A 16,357-nucleotide genomic window follows, 5' to 3' on the forward strand; every position below is an offset into this window, starting at 1 on the left:
TCAGATATCCATGGCCACAGTGGAAAGAGAACTTCAAATAAAAGTGAACTACTCTCAAATTTAAAAGTGACCTTCTCTGAAAGTTGTCATGAATTCTTGAACTTTCTGAAAGGGAGGGGGTTGGGGGATGGTGAAGAACTGCTGAAAGAAGTAAAGAACAATGAAAAATAAGCATTCAAAAGTAAAAAACAGTGATCGTGTTACTGCTGGTCATTTCTCAAGATTTTTTCCTGTCTTTTTTATCTGAAATTTGAATTGAATGTATTATATTGCATGTGAATGTTCTTTTGAAAATTCATTTCATGCTTAAATGGCAAATCTATATATTGCGAACAAGAATGAAAAGGAGGAATACTTGTTTTTTTTTTTAATTTTTGTGTTAACATAATTTTAAAAATAAATTTTCATATGTTTAAAAATTACAGGTACAACAAATTGGATATATTACTCATGATATTTGTTGTAAACTATTAGTATATGCTTCATTCTGTATGATTGAGATGTTGTCCAGCTCAGGGTTTCTTGAAAGGTGGCATCCCTAGGTACAGTCATGGTTCTGTAGGCAACCACAAACTTTTTCCATGAAGGCACTGACCATCTAATCTCATAGGTGACACATTTATTAAAAGTTATGGTAAACACTTAATTTTTTTCCAATCTGTCTCATTTTCATTTGATGTCCACTATGCTTCTTAATTCAGACTTCAAGAAAAATATTATGATTCCAATTCCAAAGAAAGCAAGTGCTGAAAGGTGTGAAAATTACTACACTATCAGTTTAATAAGTCATGGTTGCAAAATACTAACACACATTCTTTACAAACAAATGGAAAAACTGGTAGAAGCCATCCTCGGGGAAGACCAGTTTGGATTCCATAGAAATGTCGGAGCACGCGAGGCAATATTGGCCCTACAACTTATCTTAGAAGATAGGTTAAGAAAAGGCAAACCTACAATGTTGACTGGAATACTCTCTTTCAAATTCTGAAGGTGGCAGGTGTAAAATACAGGGAGCAAAAGGCTATTTACAACTTGTACAGAAACCAGATTGCAGTTACAAGAGTCGAGGGGCACAAAGGGGAAGCATTGTTTGAGAAGGGAGTGAGATACCATTGTAGCCTATCCCCAATGTTATTCAGTCTTTATATTGAGCAAGCAGTAAAGCAAACAAAAGAAAAATTTGGAGTAGGAACTAAAATTCATGGAGAAGAAATAAAAACTTTGAGGTTTGCCGATGACATTGTGATTCTATCAGAGACAGCAAAGGACCTGGGAGAGCAGCTGAATGGAGTGGACAGTGTCTTGGAAGGAGGATACAAGATAAACATCAACAAAAGCAAAATGATGATAATGGAATGTAGTCGAATTAAATCAGTTGGTGCTGTGGGAATTAGATTAGGAAATGAGACACTTAAAGTAGTAGATGAGCTCTGCTGTTTGGAGAGCAAAGTAAATGATGATAATGAAAGTAGAGAGGATATAAAATATAGACTGGCTACGGCAATGAAAGCGTTTCTGAGGAAGAGAAATTTGTTAACATCAGGTATAGATTTAAGTGACAAGAAGCCGTTTTTGAAAGTATCTGTATGGAAGTGAAACATGGACAATAAACAGTGACTAGAAGAGAATAGAAGCTTTTGAAATGTGGTGCTACAGAAGAATTCTGAAGATCTGATCGGTTGATCATGTAACTAGTAAGGAGGTACTGAATGAAATTGGGGAGAAGAGGAATTTGTGGCACAGCTTGATTAGAAGAAGGGATTGGTTGGTAGGACACATTCTGAGGCATGAAGGATCACCAATTTAGTATTGGAGGGAAGCGTGGAGGGTACAAATTGTAGAGGGGGACCAAGAGATGAATACACTAAGCAGATTCAGAAGGATGTAGGTTGCAGTCATTATTTGGAGATGATGCGGCTTGTACAGGAAAGAGTAGCATGGAGAGCTGCACCAAACCAGCCTCTGGACTGAAGACCACAACCACCAACAACATACTTCCTAATAATCTTGAATACTGATTGATTCTTCATTCCAATTATCCTTTAGTTTGGATCATTGTTGTCCTATGACTTACTTTGAGCAAAATAAAACAGCTGCAGAATGCTGAATTCATAGGCAGGATAACTGAACTCAGTTTGTGGCTTGCCATCTTGACTTCTGTTTCCTGTTTCCTGCAGGTAATTGTCTGGACATCCTATAGCACATTGCCACAGTACATTTAGGCCTGTGTAAATATGGTGTTCTATTATTATACCACCATTAATGTTTGTCTTTTGCAATGTATATTGTATTTAGTCATGTATTTGCTTATTCCATTTGTTACATTTTTAATTATTTATTCACTTCATTTTTGCTTTATCATAAAAGGTTGAAGTTTGTTTACGTGTATTTTTGTTTTCATTTTAATCAATTTTTATACCCATAATTTCTATGGTACAGTCTGTCTGCAGCCTTATCTGGTAGCTCTCAGTCTGTTGTATTTCTTTGGAAGTATTGAATAAAGTGATGCAGCGTATCAGCAGCTTTGACCCCCGATGCTGTCAACCAGTATGGGCATCCATAAGCCAACTGCCCTGTCCTTTTGCACCTGCCCCTCATCTGCCCTATAATGAGTGGTTAACCATCAATTCTCTGCAATGTAATAAGTTTTTTGTATCACCTATAAAATTATGACTTGACATGCCTCAAAACTGACCAACTCCTTCTATATTTAAATGGCAATTTTTAGAGTCTTTCTTCCTTCTGGAAAAATTTCCGCAGAATCCCCATGTGGGAACTGTATCATACTGTTGTTTATATTTTAGATTCTGAAGTACCTGAATGGCATGGGAAGACGGAGGCTTTCAGCATGAATGGTCTTTTTATTAACACCTTCAAAAACTTGAAAATATCAGACCACAGTGGGAAAATAAGGATTTTCAGTGAGAACATAAATATAGCTACAGAACCCACTTAACTCACAACCAGACTGGCACCTTTCAGACCCACTTAACTCACAACCAGACTGGCACGTTTCAGCCCAACCTAGATCTTGAGCTATGCTACTGATCAGTCTGTCAGCATAACCTTCATTTATATATATATAAACTCTTTGCCTTTACAAATGTCTGCTTGTGTCTGTGTATGTGCGGATAGATATGTGTGTGTGTGTGTGTGTGTGTGCGCGAATGTATACCTATCCTTTTTTCCCCCTAAGGTAAGCTAAGTCTTTCCGCTCCCGGGATTGGAATGACTCCTTACCCTCTCCCTTAAAACCCACATCCTTTCGTCTTTCCCTCTCCTTCCCTCTTTCCTGATGAAGCAACCATATATATATATATATGTGTGTATATTGAATATAATAGGGAAACATTCCACGCGGGAAAAATATATTTAAAAACAAAGATGATGTGACTTACCATACGAAAGCGCTGGCAGGTCGATAGAAACACAAACAGACACATACATACACACAAAATTCTAGCTTTCGCAACCAATGGTTGCTTCGTCAGGAAAGAGGGAAGGAGAGGGAAAGACGAAAGGATGTGGGTTTTAAGGGAGAGGGTAAGGAGTCATTCCAATCCCGGGAGCGGAAAGACTTACCTTAGGGGGAAAAAAGGACAGGTATACACTCGCGCGCACACACACACATATCCATCCACACATACACAGACACAAGCAGACATGTCTGCCAAGGTAATCCCATTCCTGATGTCCAGGCGGAGCATCAAGGAATCCTCAGAACCTTAGGCCCCCTATAAAACTTTTCACCTGACTCCATCAACCTCCTGACCCCACCGACACCCCGCACCCCTACCTTCTACCTTCTTCCTAAAATTCACAAACCCAATCATCCCGGCCACCCCATTGTAGCTGGTTACCAAGCCCCCACAGAACGTATCTCTGCCTACGTAGATCAACACCTTCAACCCATTACATGCAGTCTCCCATCCTTCATCAAAGACACCAACCACTTTCTCCAACGCCTGGAATCCTTACCCAATTTGTTACCCACGGAAACCATCCTTGTAACCATTGATGCCACTTCCTTATACACAAATATTCTGCACGTCCAGGGCCTCGCTGCGATGGAGCACTTCCTTTCACGCCGATCACCTGCCACCCTACCCTAAAACCTCTTTCCTCATTACCTTAGCCAGCTTCAGCCTGACCCACAACTTCTTCACTTTTGAAGGCCAGACATACCAACAATTAAAGGGAACAGCCATGGGTACCAGCATGGCCCCCTCGTACGCCAACCTATTCATGGGTCGCTTAGAGGAAGCCTTCTTGGTTACCCAGGCCTGCCAACCCAAAGTTGGGTACAGATTTATTGATGACATCTTCATGACCTGGACTCACAGTGAAGAAGAACTCCAGAATTTCCTCTCCAACCTCAACTCCTTTGGTTCCATCAGATTCACCTGGTCCTACTCCAAATCCCATGCCACTTTCCTTGATGTTGACCTCCATCTGTCCAATGGCCAGCTTCACACGTCCGTCCACATCAAACCCACCAAGAAACAACGGTACCTCCATTGTGACAGCTGCCACCCATTCCACATCAAACGGTCCCTTCCCTACAGCCTAGGTCTTCGTGGCAAACGAATCTGCTTCAGTCCGGAATCCCTGAACCATTACACCAACAACCTGAAAACAGCTTTCGAATCCCGCAACTACCTTCCCGACCCGGTACAGAAGCAAGTAACCAGAGCCACTTCCTCATTCCCTCAAACCCAGAACCTCCCACAGAAGAACCCCAAAAGTGCCCCACTTGTGACAGGATACTTTCCGGGACTGGATCAGACTCTGAATGTGGCTCTCCAGCAAGGATACGACTTCCTCAAATCCTCCCCTGAAATGAGATCCATTCTTCATGAAATCCTCCCCACTCCACCAAGAGTGTCTTTCCGCTGTCCACCTAACCTTCGAAACCTTTTAGTTCATCCCTATGAAATCCCCAAACCACCTTCCCTACCCTATGGCTCCTACCCTTGTAACCGCCGCCGGTGTAAAACCTGTCCCATGCACCCTCCCACCACCACCTACTCCAGTCCTGTAACTCGGAAGATGTACACAATCAAAGGCAGAGCCACATGTGAAAGCACCCATGTGATTTACCAACTGACCTGCCTACACTGTGAAGCTTTCTATGTGGGAATGACCAGCAACAAACTGTTCATTCACATGAATGGACACAGGCAGACAGTGTTTGTTGGTAATGAGGATCACCCTGTGGCTAAACATGCCTCGGTGCACGGCCAGCACATCTTGGCACAGTGTTACATCATCCGGGTTATCTGGATACTCCCCATTAACACCAACCTGTCAGAACTCCGGAGATGTGAACTTGCCTTTCAGTATATCCTCTCTTCTCGTTACCCGCCAGGCCTCAACCTCCGCTAATTTCAAGTTGCTGCCACTCATACCTCACCTGTCATTCAACATCTTTGCCTTTGTACTTCCGCCTCGACTGACATCTCTGCCCAAACTCTTTGCCTTTACAAATGTCTGCTTGTGTCTGTGTATGTGCGGATGGATATGTGTGTGTATGCGAGTGTATACCTGTCCTTTTTTCCCCCTAAGGTAAGTCTTTCCGCTCCCGGGATTGGAATGTCTCCTTACCCTTTCCCTTAAAACCCACATCCTTTCATCTTTCCCTCTCTTTCCCTCTTTTCTGATGAAGCAACCGTTGGTTGCGAAAGCTTGAATTTTGTGTGTATGTTTGTGTTTGTTTGTGTGTCTATCGACCTGCCAGCACTTTCGTTTGGTAAGTCACATCATCTTTGTATATATCTATAAACAAAATTCAAGCTTTCGCAACAAACGGTTGCTTCATCAGGAAAGAGGAAAGGAGAGGGAAAGACGAAAGGATGTGGGTTTTAAGGGAGAGGGTAAGGAGTCATTCCAATTCCGGGAGCGGAAAGACTTACCTTAGGGGGAAGAAAGAACAGGTATACACTCGCACACACCCATATGCTTTATGTAGAGTGGCAGGTGATCGGCGTGAAAGGAAGTGCTCCATCGCAGCGAGGCCCTGGACGTGCGGAATATTTGTGTATAAGGAAGTGGTGTCAATGGTTACAAGGATGGTTTTCTGGAGTAACAGACTGGGTAAGGATTCTAGGCGTTCGAGAAAGTGGTTGGTGTCTTTGATGAAGGATGGGAGACTGCATGTAATGGGTTGAAGGTGTTGATCTATGTAGGCAGAGATACGTTCTGTGGGGGCTTGGTAACCAGCTACAATGGGGCGGCCGGGATGATTGGGTTTGTGAATTTTAGGAAGAAGGTAGAAGGTAGGGGTGCGGGGTGTCGGTGGGGTCAGGAGGTTGATGGAGTCAGGTGAAAGGTTTTGTAGGGGGCCTAAGGTTCTGAGGATTCCTTGAAGCTCCGCCTGGACATCAGGAATGGGATTACCTTGGCAAACTTTGTATGTGATGTTGTCTGAAAGCTGACGCAGTCCCTCAGCCACATACTCCCGACGGTCAACTACCACTGTCGTGGAACCCTTGTCCGCCGGAAGAATGACGATGGAACGGTCAGCCTTCAGATCACGGCTAGCTTGGGCTTCAGCAGTGGTGATGTTGGGAGTAGGATTGAGTTTTTTTAAGAAGGATTGAGAGGCAAGGCTGGAAGTCAGAAATTCCTGGAAGGTTTGGAGGGGGTGATTTTGAGGAAGAGGAGGTGGGTCCCGCTGTGACGGAGGACAGAACTGTTCCATATCTAAAAACAAAGATGATGTGACTTACCAAACGAAAGTGCTGGCAGGTTGATAGACACACAAACACAAACATACACACAAAATTCAAGCTTTCGCAACCAACGGTTGCTTCATCAGGAAAGAGGGAAAGACCATAGGATGCCGGTTTTAGGGAGAGGGTAAGGAGTTATTCCATTCCCGGGAGTGGAAAGACTTACCTTTGCCTTTACAAGTGTCTGCTTGTGTCTGCTTGTGTCTGTGTATGTGCGGATGGATATGTGTGTGTATGCGAGTGTATACCTGTCCTTTTTTTCCCCCTAAGGTAAGTCTTTCCGCTCCCGGGATTGGAATGACTCCTTACCCTCTCCCTAAAACCCACATCCTTTCGTCTTTCCCTTTTTCCTGATGAAAGCAACTGTTGGTTGCGAAAGCTTGAATTTTGTATATATATCATATGAAGGAAGAAACATTCTATGTGATCTTAGTTTCCACCACTAACTGAACTAATTGATTCTTCTTCCATTTAATGTTGTTACTTCTTGATTTCAAATAGGATTTGGTTTAACATTGCAGGAGCTGCCATTCCACACCTCCTCCTCCTCCTCCTCCTCTTTTTTGCAACTTTCAGAGACTAAATTTTGAATTTTCAGAACTTAAGATTTAGCATGCAGCTTCCTATAGTTCTTTTCTCCCAAAGATAATACCTATTCTTCACTAGTAATGTATTATTATGTGTTTTTACTTTGTATTTCATTTCTATTTCCTAGGGAAAATCACACAATGAAGCCATGGGGCAGCTACTACGCATCTATGGACCCACCGTCAGAGCCAATTGGATTTGGTTAACAGTAGTGCAGTATCTGAATCTAAGATTAATACCACCAATGGTAATTCATCGAAACTTATCTCTTTATACAACTAAGTGACAAAATCAATTACAGGTAAATACAGTAATGTGATCACATGTTGGAATAATACTTCTCCCGAATAACTATAGTTCCCCGCAGATTGAAGCTCTTTCAAATGTTACAAATTCCCACATATCATTACCTGAAACTGAGCAACATTTCTACAGTTCGAATGAAGTAATTTTGTTATTGGTTAATGTTTGTGATGAGAGCGGTGTTGCCAGCTAGAACACAGCATGCAGCATGCTCATGCAGTCGATCTAAATCACTCTGTGTTTGGTTCTCCCATCCATCCTGTCTAACCAGGTCTGTACAGATCTCCACATGTACCTGTAAAACAGGCAACACCGTGAACACAAGGTTCCTCATAAGGAATTGTGGATGGCTGACATACAGCCTCTACCACTCTACACACTTCAAAATCAATCACAAAGTTTTTTATTTGAAGTATTGTGCTCCACAACATATGGAAATAAATATTTTTCGTATAAATGGCCTAAATTTTTCTGTTTTGAAATGATCTGTAATGGTTGATCAGCATTTGTAGGTCTATAAGTAGGTCATCTGCAGAGCTATTTGACTAAACAGGCAGCTACCTACATTGACATACAGGGTATCAAAGTGGCATAAAAATGAGACTTGCACTATGGTATGTGCCCTGAGATGTTTACAATGTTTTAAGTGCATGTGAATACTGAATATCATGTCTTAAAATTTATGCTACAGTGAAAGATTCATTGTGTTAAGATCATTTGTGGTCTGTTCTTGTTCCATGCCAGAGTACATGAAGAGGTGTATGGCATGAAAAAACTGTTATAAATGATCCTTATTAGTCTTTGGTGATGATTTAATGCTGTATTGGCCATTGTTGTGTGTCCCATATTCTTCACTCAGTGATGTTCAGACATTTTACCTATGCCAGTGGTCAGAATTTTCAGTGAATTGCCACTCTCCAAATCTGTGAAGGTGGAAGATCATTTAATTGCAAAATTGATGACCAGTCACAATGATCAAGTACCCTGAAATGTCCACCCAGTTTAAAATGAAATGGCCACATACATATAGCCATGTGAAAAAAGGATGCTAGTCGGAGACTTAATGGAAGAATTCTGAAGAAACTTAATTTACTCATAAACAAGGTCACTTAGAATACCTTGTTCAATGAATTCTTACGTATTACCAAGTTTCACTAATAGCAGTTGTAGATATGATTCAAAGAGTACCTGCCATTTCATCATAGGTTGTTTAGTCCACACATAGTATCACGGAAATCTCACAAACTACAATGAAAACAAATCAATTTTTGACATATAATGTAATTGGATAGATAAAAGAATCTACTCGCCAAGTGGTGGCAGAACACGCACATAAAAGGAGATTATAATTGTGCCTAATTATAATTTGCATAATTATAACCTTGTTTTATGTGCCTGTTTTGGCACCACTTGGTGAGTAGATTTTTATCGATCCAAGTTCACAAACTCCAGTGGAAGACTACATGGAAAATTCCCTGTGCATCATACAGACGTTAAAAATTCTGAAAGCCCACATTCCAACACAAATTAAGAAGTATTACTTTAGCTAACTTTTATTTTACTTAAGAATCATGACAGTAAAATGAAATCTTTTACTCCCATAAACCATCTGCAAATGGGATAGGAGTAGTGGATGTGGGGTGGGGTGGAGGAGGGGGGGGGGGGGGGGGAGGAGGAAATGATGATTTCAGTACATTATTACCCTTCACTTGCAGAGGAAATATTGGGAGAATGGAATAGACATTATAATCATATATGTACACACACAAAAAAAAGTTGTGCATCACCCCAGTTCCCACAACTCCTGAAGATAGATGTTGACTGTAGATATTGTATCACAGACACAGTCCCTTTGACTGTTCAGAGATGTCACTAAACCCACCCAGAGATATAAACAACCATACATGAGCAGCGCCTATTAGATGGAGGGGGTCCAACAGCCAATCAGTTCCAGTCATTTCACTAGGAATTAGGTACACGGCTCATGTTATCTGTAGTTCAACCATGCCTAGATGGTCAATACCACAGTTTGATTGTGACTGCATTGTTACTTTGTGCCAGGAAGGGCTCTCAACAAGCAAAGTGTCCAGGCGTCTCGGAGTGAACCAAAGTGATGTTCGGACATGGAGGAGATACAGAGAGACAGGAACCGTCAATGACATGCCTCACTCAGGCCATCCAAGGGCTGCTACTGTAGTGGATGACCGCTACCTAGGATTATGGTTCGGAGGAATCCTGGCAGCAACACCACCATCTTGAATAATGCTTTTTGTGCAGCCATAGGACGTCGTGTTATGACTCAAACTATGCGCAATAGGCTGCATGATGTGCAACTTCACTCCTGATGTCCATGATGAGATCCATCTTTGCAACCACGACACCATGCAGCGCAGTACAGATGGACCCAACAATATGCCGAATGGACCACTCAGGATTGGCATCACGTTCTCTTCACCAGTGAGTGTTGCATATGCCTTCAACCAGACAATCGTCAGAGACGTGTTTGGAGGCAACCTGGTCAGGCTGAACGCCTTAGACACACTGTCCAGTGAGTGCAACAAGGTGGAGGTTCGCTGCTGTTTGGGGGTGGCATTATGTTGGGCCAACCTACACTGCTGATGGTCATGGAAGGCGCTATAATGGCTGTACAATACACGACTCCCATCCTCCAACCGATAGTGCAACCATATCGGCAGCATATTGGCAAGGCATTTGTCTTTATGGATGACAATTCGCGCCCCCATTGCACGCATCTTGTGAATGACATCCTTCAGGGTAACGACATCACTCGACTAGAGTGGCCACCATGTTCCCCAGACATGAACCCTATTGAACATGCCTGGGGTAGATTGAAAAGGGCTGTTTATGGACGACGTGACCCACCAACCACTGAGGGATCTGCGCCAAATTGCCATTGAGGAGTGGGAGAATCTGGACCAACAGTGCCTTGATGAACTTGTGGATAGTATGCTAAGATGAATACAGGCATGCATCAGTGCAAGAGGATGTGCTACTGGGTATTAGAGGCACTGGTGTATATAGCAATCTGGACCACCACCTCTGAAGGTCTCACTGTATGGTGGTACAACATGCAATGTGTGGTTTTCATGAGCAATAAAAAGGGCAGAAATGAAGTTTATGTTGATTTTTATTCCAATTTTCTGTACAGGTTCCGGAACTGTCAGAACTGAGGTGATGCAAAACTTTTTTTGATTTGTGTATAATGGCTCAGGTGTCGAAAAATATATTCTGGCATTACTGATTTGAATGTCTGTGAATGTGTGATGGTTGGTTTATTTAAATGAGAGTTATGGTTTCCCTTGTTAGTAGTTGGTTACCCATGGAGATAATTAGTAATAGGTGATGATGTAACTGGATAGGTTAATACTGAATTACACTAACATTTGTAAGTTCAGTGTGATATAATTTATGAGTAGAGGTGATTGATGCGACAGCATGCATATGTTCCAAAACGTCGCAAATAAAAACTAGATTTTCCAGTGCTCATAGTTCAGGTGATAAAAAGGTAGGGTCAAATTTTTTGGATAGCCCTTGGGCTTGGGACTATTTATATACCCAACAGAAGGGTTGTTTTAATATCATTATCCTACAGTGCAGGGTCAAAATATGAATATTACACACTTTTCTTTTTATGTGGTCTGTAGTGGGCATGGTGGGACTTATGGAAGCACCATTAGTTCATGGGCAGTTCCTCAGAAAACCCACAAAAAGGGTCTTTTTTACTATGCTTTCACTGTCACCAAAACCCGGCTGAGGGTTCCAAGATGGCTATATACAGCAAATGGCTGAAATTTTCATGATATATTCCTAAGGTCCGATCCTGAATGACTTGAAAATTTTCTTGATATCTTTATCTGTTTCCAAGCTACAGGGGTTTAAAGTACTCTACTTCTACTCATAAAATCTGGTACAAGGCAAAATCTAGATAATAAACAACCAAAGCAAATTGCTCAAATTTTAACTCTATGTTCTCTAGGTATTTATCTGGAAGAGACATGTCACTGTTTTCAAAAATCTTTATTCATTAGTGAGAAATACCCCAAAAAACTTGTTTTTTGGGTAGCAAAACCAAGCCACATATTCCGAGACTGCTATGCACAGTAAATGGCTGTATTTTTACAATGTATTCCTAAGATCTTGATCTCAAACAACCGTTAAAATTTTCTTCATAGCTTTGTCTACTGTCGAGATATGGAGGCTGAAAGTTACCCTACTTGTATACGTAAAATCTGATGTGAGCTGAAAACATAGTTTATAAAGTGACATAGTACAGAGAAATATGCTGTAAAGTGTCTCCATTATCATATGGGAACCCCATTTTGTAATACAGAAGCACATGCAAATTTTTTTTTTTTTTGCACATAAAATGTGGTTTGAGGCACAAAATTAGTTTTGTGTTTTTTTCGTTTGCACATAAGTACACAATCTAAATTTTACTGGTGAATACATTTCTTTTCATAGGAGTTAAATGCTCTACTGCAGCAGGGAAAAGAAGAGAACCAGTGAAAAAATGTTCCTGTTGGAGCACAAAAATGTGAATATGTTCCTGTTTGTTTAAAAGATTCCGACTGAAAAGTGGGGTACCAGTTGCCTCATTCTGCCTTCCCAAAAATTGGTCATGTGAAGATATTCACCCTTTTTTTACACTGAGAGAGAAGAAGACAGTGGCTGTGGCAAAGAGATGGAAAAGTTATAAATACTGGAAGATAGTAGACAATGTAGAGCAAAGGAGACAAAGGCAGTGTGAGAGGAAGAGGAGACAGACTTAGTGACAGAGCTGTGTTAGGCAAAGAGTGAAGGAGACAGTGCCAAGGGAGAGGAATAAAGAGAAAGTGAATTCGGTGAGAGCCATTGATAATGAGAGACAGAGTATGTGACATCAACAATGAGGAAGAGAGAGACAGAGACAGTGGGAAGAGACAGCAAGGAGGGAAGGTGTGAGATATTAGCAGTAAGAGATAGCAAGATGGAGACAGTGACAGCAAGAAGAGACTGTAATAGTAGGTCAGGACCAAGGGGACTGTGGCTTTGGCACAGAAGACAATGACTGACAGACACAAAGAGGTAATGACAGTGAGTTAGGAATATAGAATAAGGCAGCTGTACACCACTTTTAAATCAGTCAAAAAGAAGAAGTTATTAATCTGTGGTGATTTCATTGTTAACTTTCTAAGCAATTCTGATAAGAAAAGTGAACTAGAAGTGTTGTTAACAACATATAACTTGGAATCAGTGATCAATTTCCCTACACGTATAGCTCAGGACAGTAGTACTCTAATAGATAATGTATTTGTACAGCAAGAGGATGTAGAACAAACACATGCTTTCCCTGTGGTAAATGTGTTACCTGACCATGATGCACAACTGCTTAGCTTACAAAACCTAACAGGGCATACTCTTCAGAAACCATTAAATAAAAGTGTGAAGGCACTCAACCTGGTATCTATAGATCACTTCAGGGAAAGTTTAGGAAATGTAAACTGGGAAGATGTGTATAATGAGCATCTTCAAAAAATTTTGAGAAAGTAATGTACTCAAGAGTGGTTAGCCATTTCAACAGTAATGGGATACTTAGTAAATCACAGTTCGGATTTCAGAAATGCTGTTCCACTGATACAGCAGTATACAATTTCACTGTCCACATAATAGAGTCTTTAAATAGTAAAGTGTCACCAGTAGGAATATTCTGTGACTTATCCAAAGCGTTTGATTGTGTGAACTATGACATTATGTTAGAGAAATTACAATTCTATGGTATAAATGGAACAGCATATGAGTGGTTTAAGTCATATCCACAGAACAGGAAGCAAAAAGTCTCTTTATATGCTTCAAGTGATTCAGAGAAGTTTCCCACTTCATCTTACTGGGGTGAAATTACATTATGTGTTCCACAAGGTTCGACCATGGGTCCCCTCCTGTTCTTGATATATGTGAATGACCTCCCTTCTTATGTGAAACAAGATGCTGAACTGACACTGTTTGCTGATGATACAAGCATAATTATTAATCCAGTAAAAGAAAGTCCGATAGAAAATGGTACAAATAAGGTCTTTGGAAAAGTCATTAATTGGTTTTCTGCAAATGGGCTTGCTCTGAACTTTGAGGGGGGGGGAGGGACAAAAAAAAAAAAAAAAACAGTACATTCAATTTTCTGCTGCAAAAAGTATAATTCCTTCAATAAACGTAACACATCAAAAGAAGTCAGTAGCCAGGGTAGAGCATACTAAGTTTTTGGGTGTACGTATAGATGAGAATCTTAATTGGAAAAGTCATATTTTGGATCTCCTAAAGCGACTAGGTTCAGCAACTTTTGGAATCAGAGTAATTGCCAATTTTGAGGATGTAGAAATTAGTAAGCTAACATACTTTGCATACTCCCACTCTCTGATGTCATATGGAATAATATTCTGGGGCAACTCAACACCTAGGCAAAAGGTATTCACTGCAAAAGTTAGGGTAATGTGTGGGGTCCATAGTCGCACATCTTGTAGGCATCTGTTTAAAAGGTTAGGAATTCTTACAACTGCTTCACAGTACATTTACTCAGTAATGAAATTTTTTCTCAACAACATGGACCAGTTTAAAATCAACAGTGACATTCATGATTACGATACCAGAAAAAAGAAAGACCTACACTATCCTTTACTTAACCTGGGGGTAAAATATGCTGCTATAAAACTTTTTGATAAATTGTCAGATGAAATAAAATGTCTGACAGACAGCAGTAATAGTTTCAAAAACAAATTGAAATCCTACCTCCTTGACAACTCCTATACCATAGATGAATTCTTGAATATGAGTAAATGAATCTGGAGATATAATATATGCATTTTGTGCCATTTAAGGGAATGGGATAGATAATAGAAATATTTAGGTATAAGGAGAAAAAAAAACTTGTTTCCTGTGTGCATTTCTTGTGAATTTGATACGTTCCACATCATAACGGTTTTTCCATGCTACTAATCAATGGAACACATAACTAACTAACTAAACAGAAGCATATTTGTCTTTTTTCTGCTCCAGTAGTAGCATTTTTGTGCTTGTTTACAACATGCCTATGAACTTATCATTTTTTATACAAGAATTCATATGAATAGCTGAGTAATTGGAATAACATGTTGCTGGACAATATTTTGCAGATATGGCAGTGGAAAGTATAAATGGTTTCTAGTGACACTGTGTGGATTCTTTAGATTGATAGTAGTACTTAGAGGTGGATGCAGAGGTAAATGACTTAAACATAATTTTTTCATTGTTGTTGCGACCATAGCACTTGCAATCTCGGCACCAGAGCACTGATACTCAAATTCAGGAACCATGGCTCAGCAACCATTTAAACAAGATTTGATTTTAGAATTGTAGCCATACATGATGATTTATGATAGTCTAAGGTTATTGTGTACAGTTATGCCCACTTTGAGCCTGTTGACATGCCAATTTTCTGTTACAATTTCATTGGCTTTGAGAGCAGATTATGTACCAAATTAATTTGCCTTAACATGACATATGTAACCTATTCATGAACCATTTATTGCGACAGTCACATTGTTTATGAGTGCCTTCATCTGCTTCCAAATGTGCTGGTGGCCAGTAGTTTCATTTATTTATATACTTATTCTTGTAAACAATATAAATGAATAAAAAAGTGGCAAAGCATTTTCACCCTCATGCAAAATCAGCATAGCTAACTTTATCTAGCAGTAGATAATAGCTTTACCCAATTTAAATACACCCATTTGGAACCATTAAAGGAAGGACTTGGTATCATAAAACATTTAACCTCCACAATTCTGTCATAAGTATGAATCCCCTGGCATTTCCACTTTTTTTCCAAATTACTTCTGTTAGGAAGTTGCATTTTTCCCTCAAAAATACACAGTTTTACAGTAACAACCACCCTTTATAAATAATTACTGTTTAAAAAGATGATAAACTAAACAGGCTGTATATATCTGGTATTTAATGTTGTGCTTAGTACCTTTCACTGATAGAAATTGTCAATTGAAGCTGATTGAGATTCTTTTCTTTGCAGTTGAGAGTGCTTTTCGCAAATTTGATAGGATTTTTCTGGATCATATACCTGGCAAAGAGGAGGCAAGCAAGAGAAAGGAAAGGAAATAAGCAATGAGAGGACCATCTTCAGTGCAGCAAACTATTGCACGGAGAAAGTGAAAGTAACGATAAAGAAGTACTGTTGTAACATTAAAACCTGTTACATTCGTGTTTAGTGAATTGTGAATTTCCTCACATTCCTTGTACAGGGAGTTCTGAAATTGTTATTTTGTTATGTTTTCACAGTATTTTTTAAGACAAATATGTTATATCTTATTTTTATAACTGCTTAACTTGGAGGGTAAAAATAAAATTTTGTTTGCTGTATCTAATTTTGTCAAATTATACAATTATTACTCTTTTTCTGTTGGGCATAATAGACCTGCAGTATTCAACAAATAATTATACACTGTAGAACTACCATTCTGGAACAAAAAATAAAGTAGGCATTAATAAGTTCACAGCAAAATCTTGTTGTGTTCAATGGGATTCACAGTAAGGAAGTATTCCAAGCACCTACTTCTACTGCAAACATACGATGAATTAGTATCCATTTATTTCTCATGAGTGTACATTACTTTCAACTTCAGTTGTAAGCGTAGCAAGTGATTTATTTATTTATTCACTGTACTATGGCAGGATGGTAAATACAACAGAATAAA

The 16,357-nt window shown here is 39.9% G+C and overlaps 1 protein-coding gene across 3 annotated transcripts in view; it reads left to right on the forward strand.

The window, feature by feature from the left end:
- The window catches only part of LOC124605258 (peroxisomal membrane protein 2), a 58,083-nt gene extending 42,056 nt beyond the window's left edge, over positions 1-16,027 (forward strand). For all 3 annotated transcript variants that reach the window (XM_047136830.1, XM_047136838.1, XM_047136822.1), the window contains exons 5-6: positions 7,447-7,566; positions 15,676-16,027. In XM_047136830.1, the coding sequence (XP_046992786.1) occupies positions 7,447-7,566; positions 15,676-15,771 (216 nt within the window). In that variant the 3' untranslated portion in view covers positions 15,772-16,027. The remainder of the gene's footprint in view (positions 1-7,446; positions 7,567-15,675) is intronic.
- The last annotated feature ends 330 nt before the right edge of the window (positions 16,028-16,357 follow it).

The sequence above is a fragment of the Schistocerca americana genome, chromosome 1 (assembly GCF_021461395.2).
Source record: "Schistocerca americana isolate TAMUIC-IGC-003095 chromosome 1, iqSchAmer2.1, whole genome shotgun sequence".
In the NCBI taxonomy this organism is placed as follows: domain Eukaryota; kingdom Metazoa; phylum Arthropoda; class Insecta; order Orthoptera; family Acrididae; genus Schistocerca; species Schistocerca americana.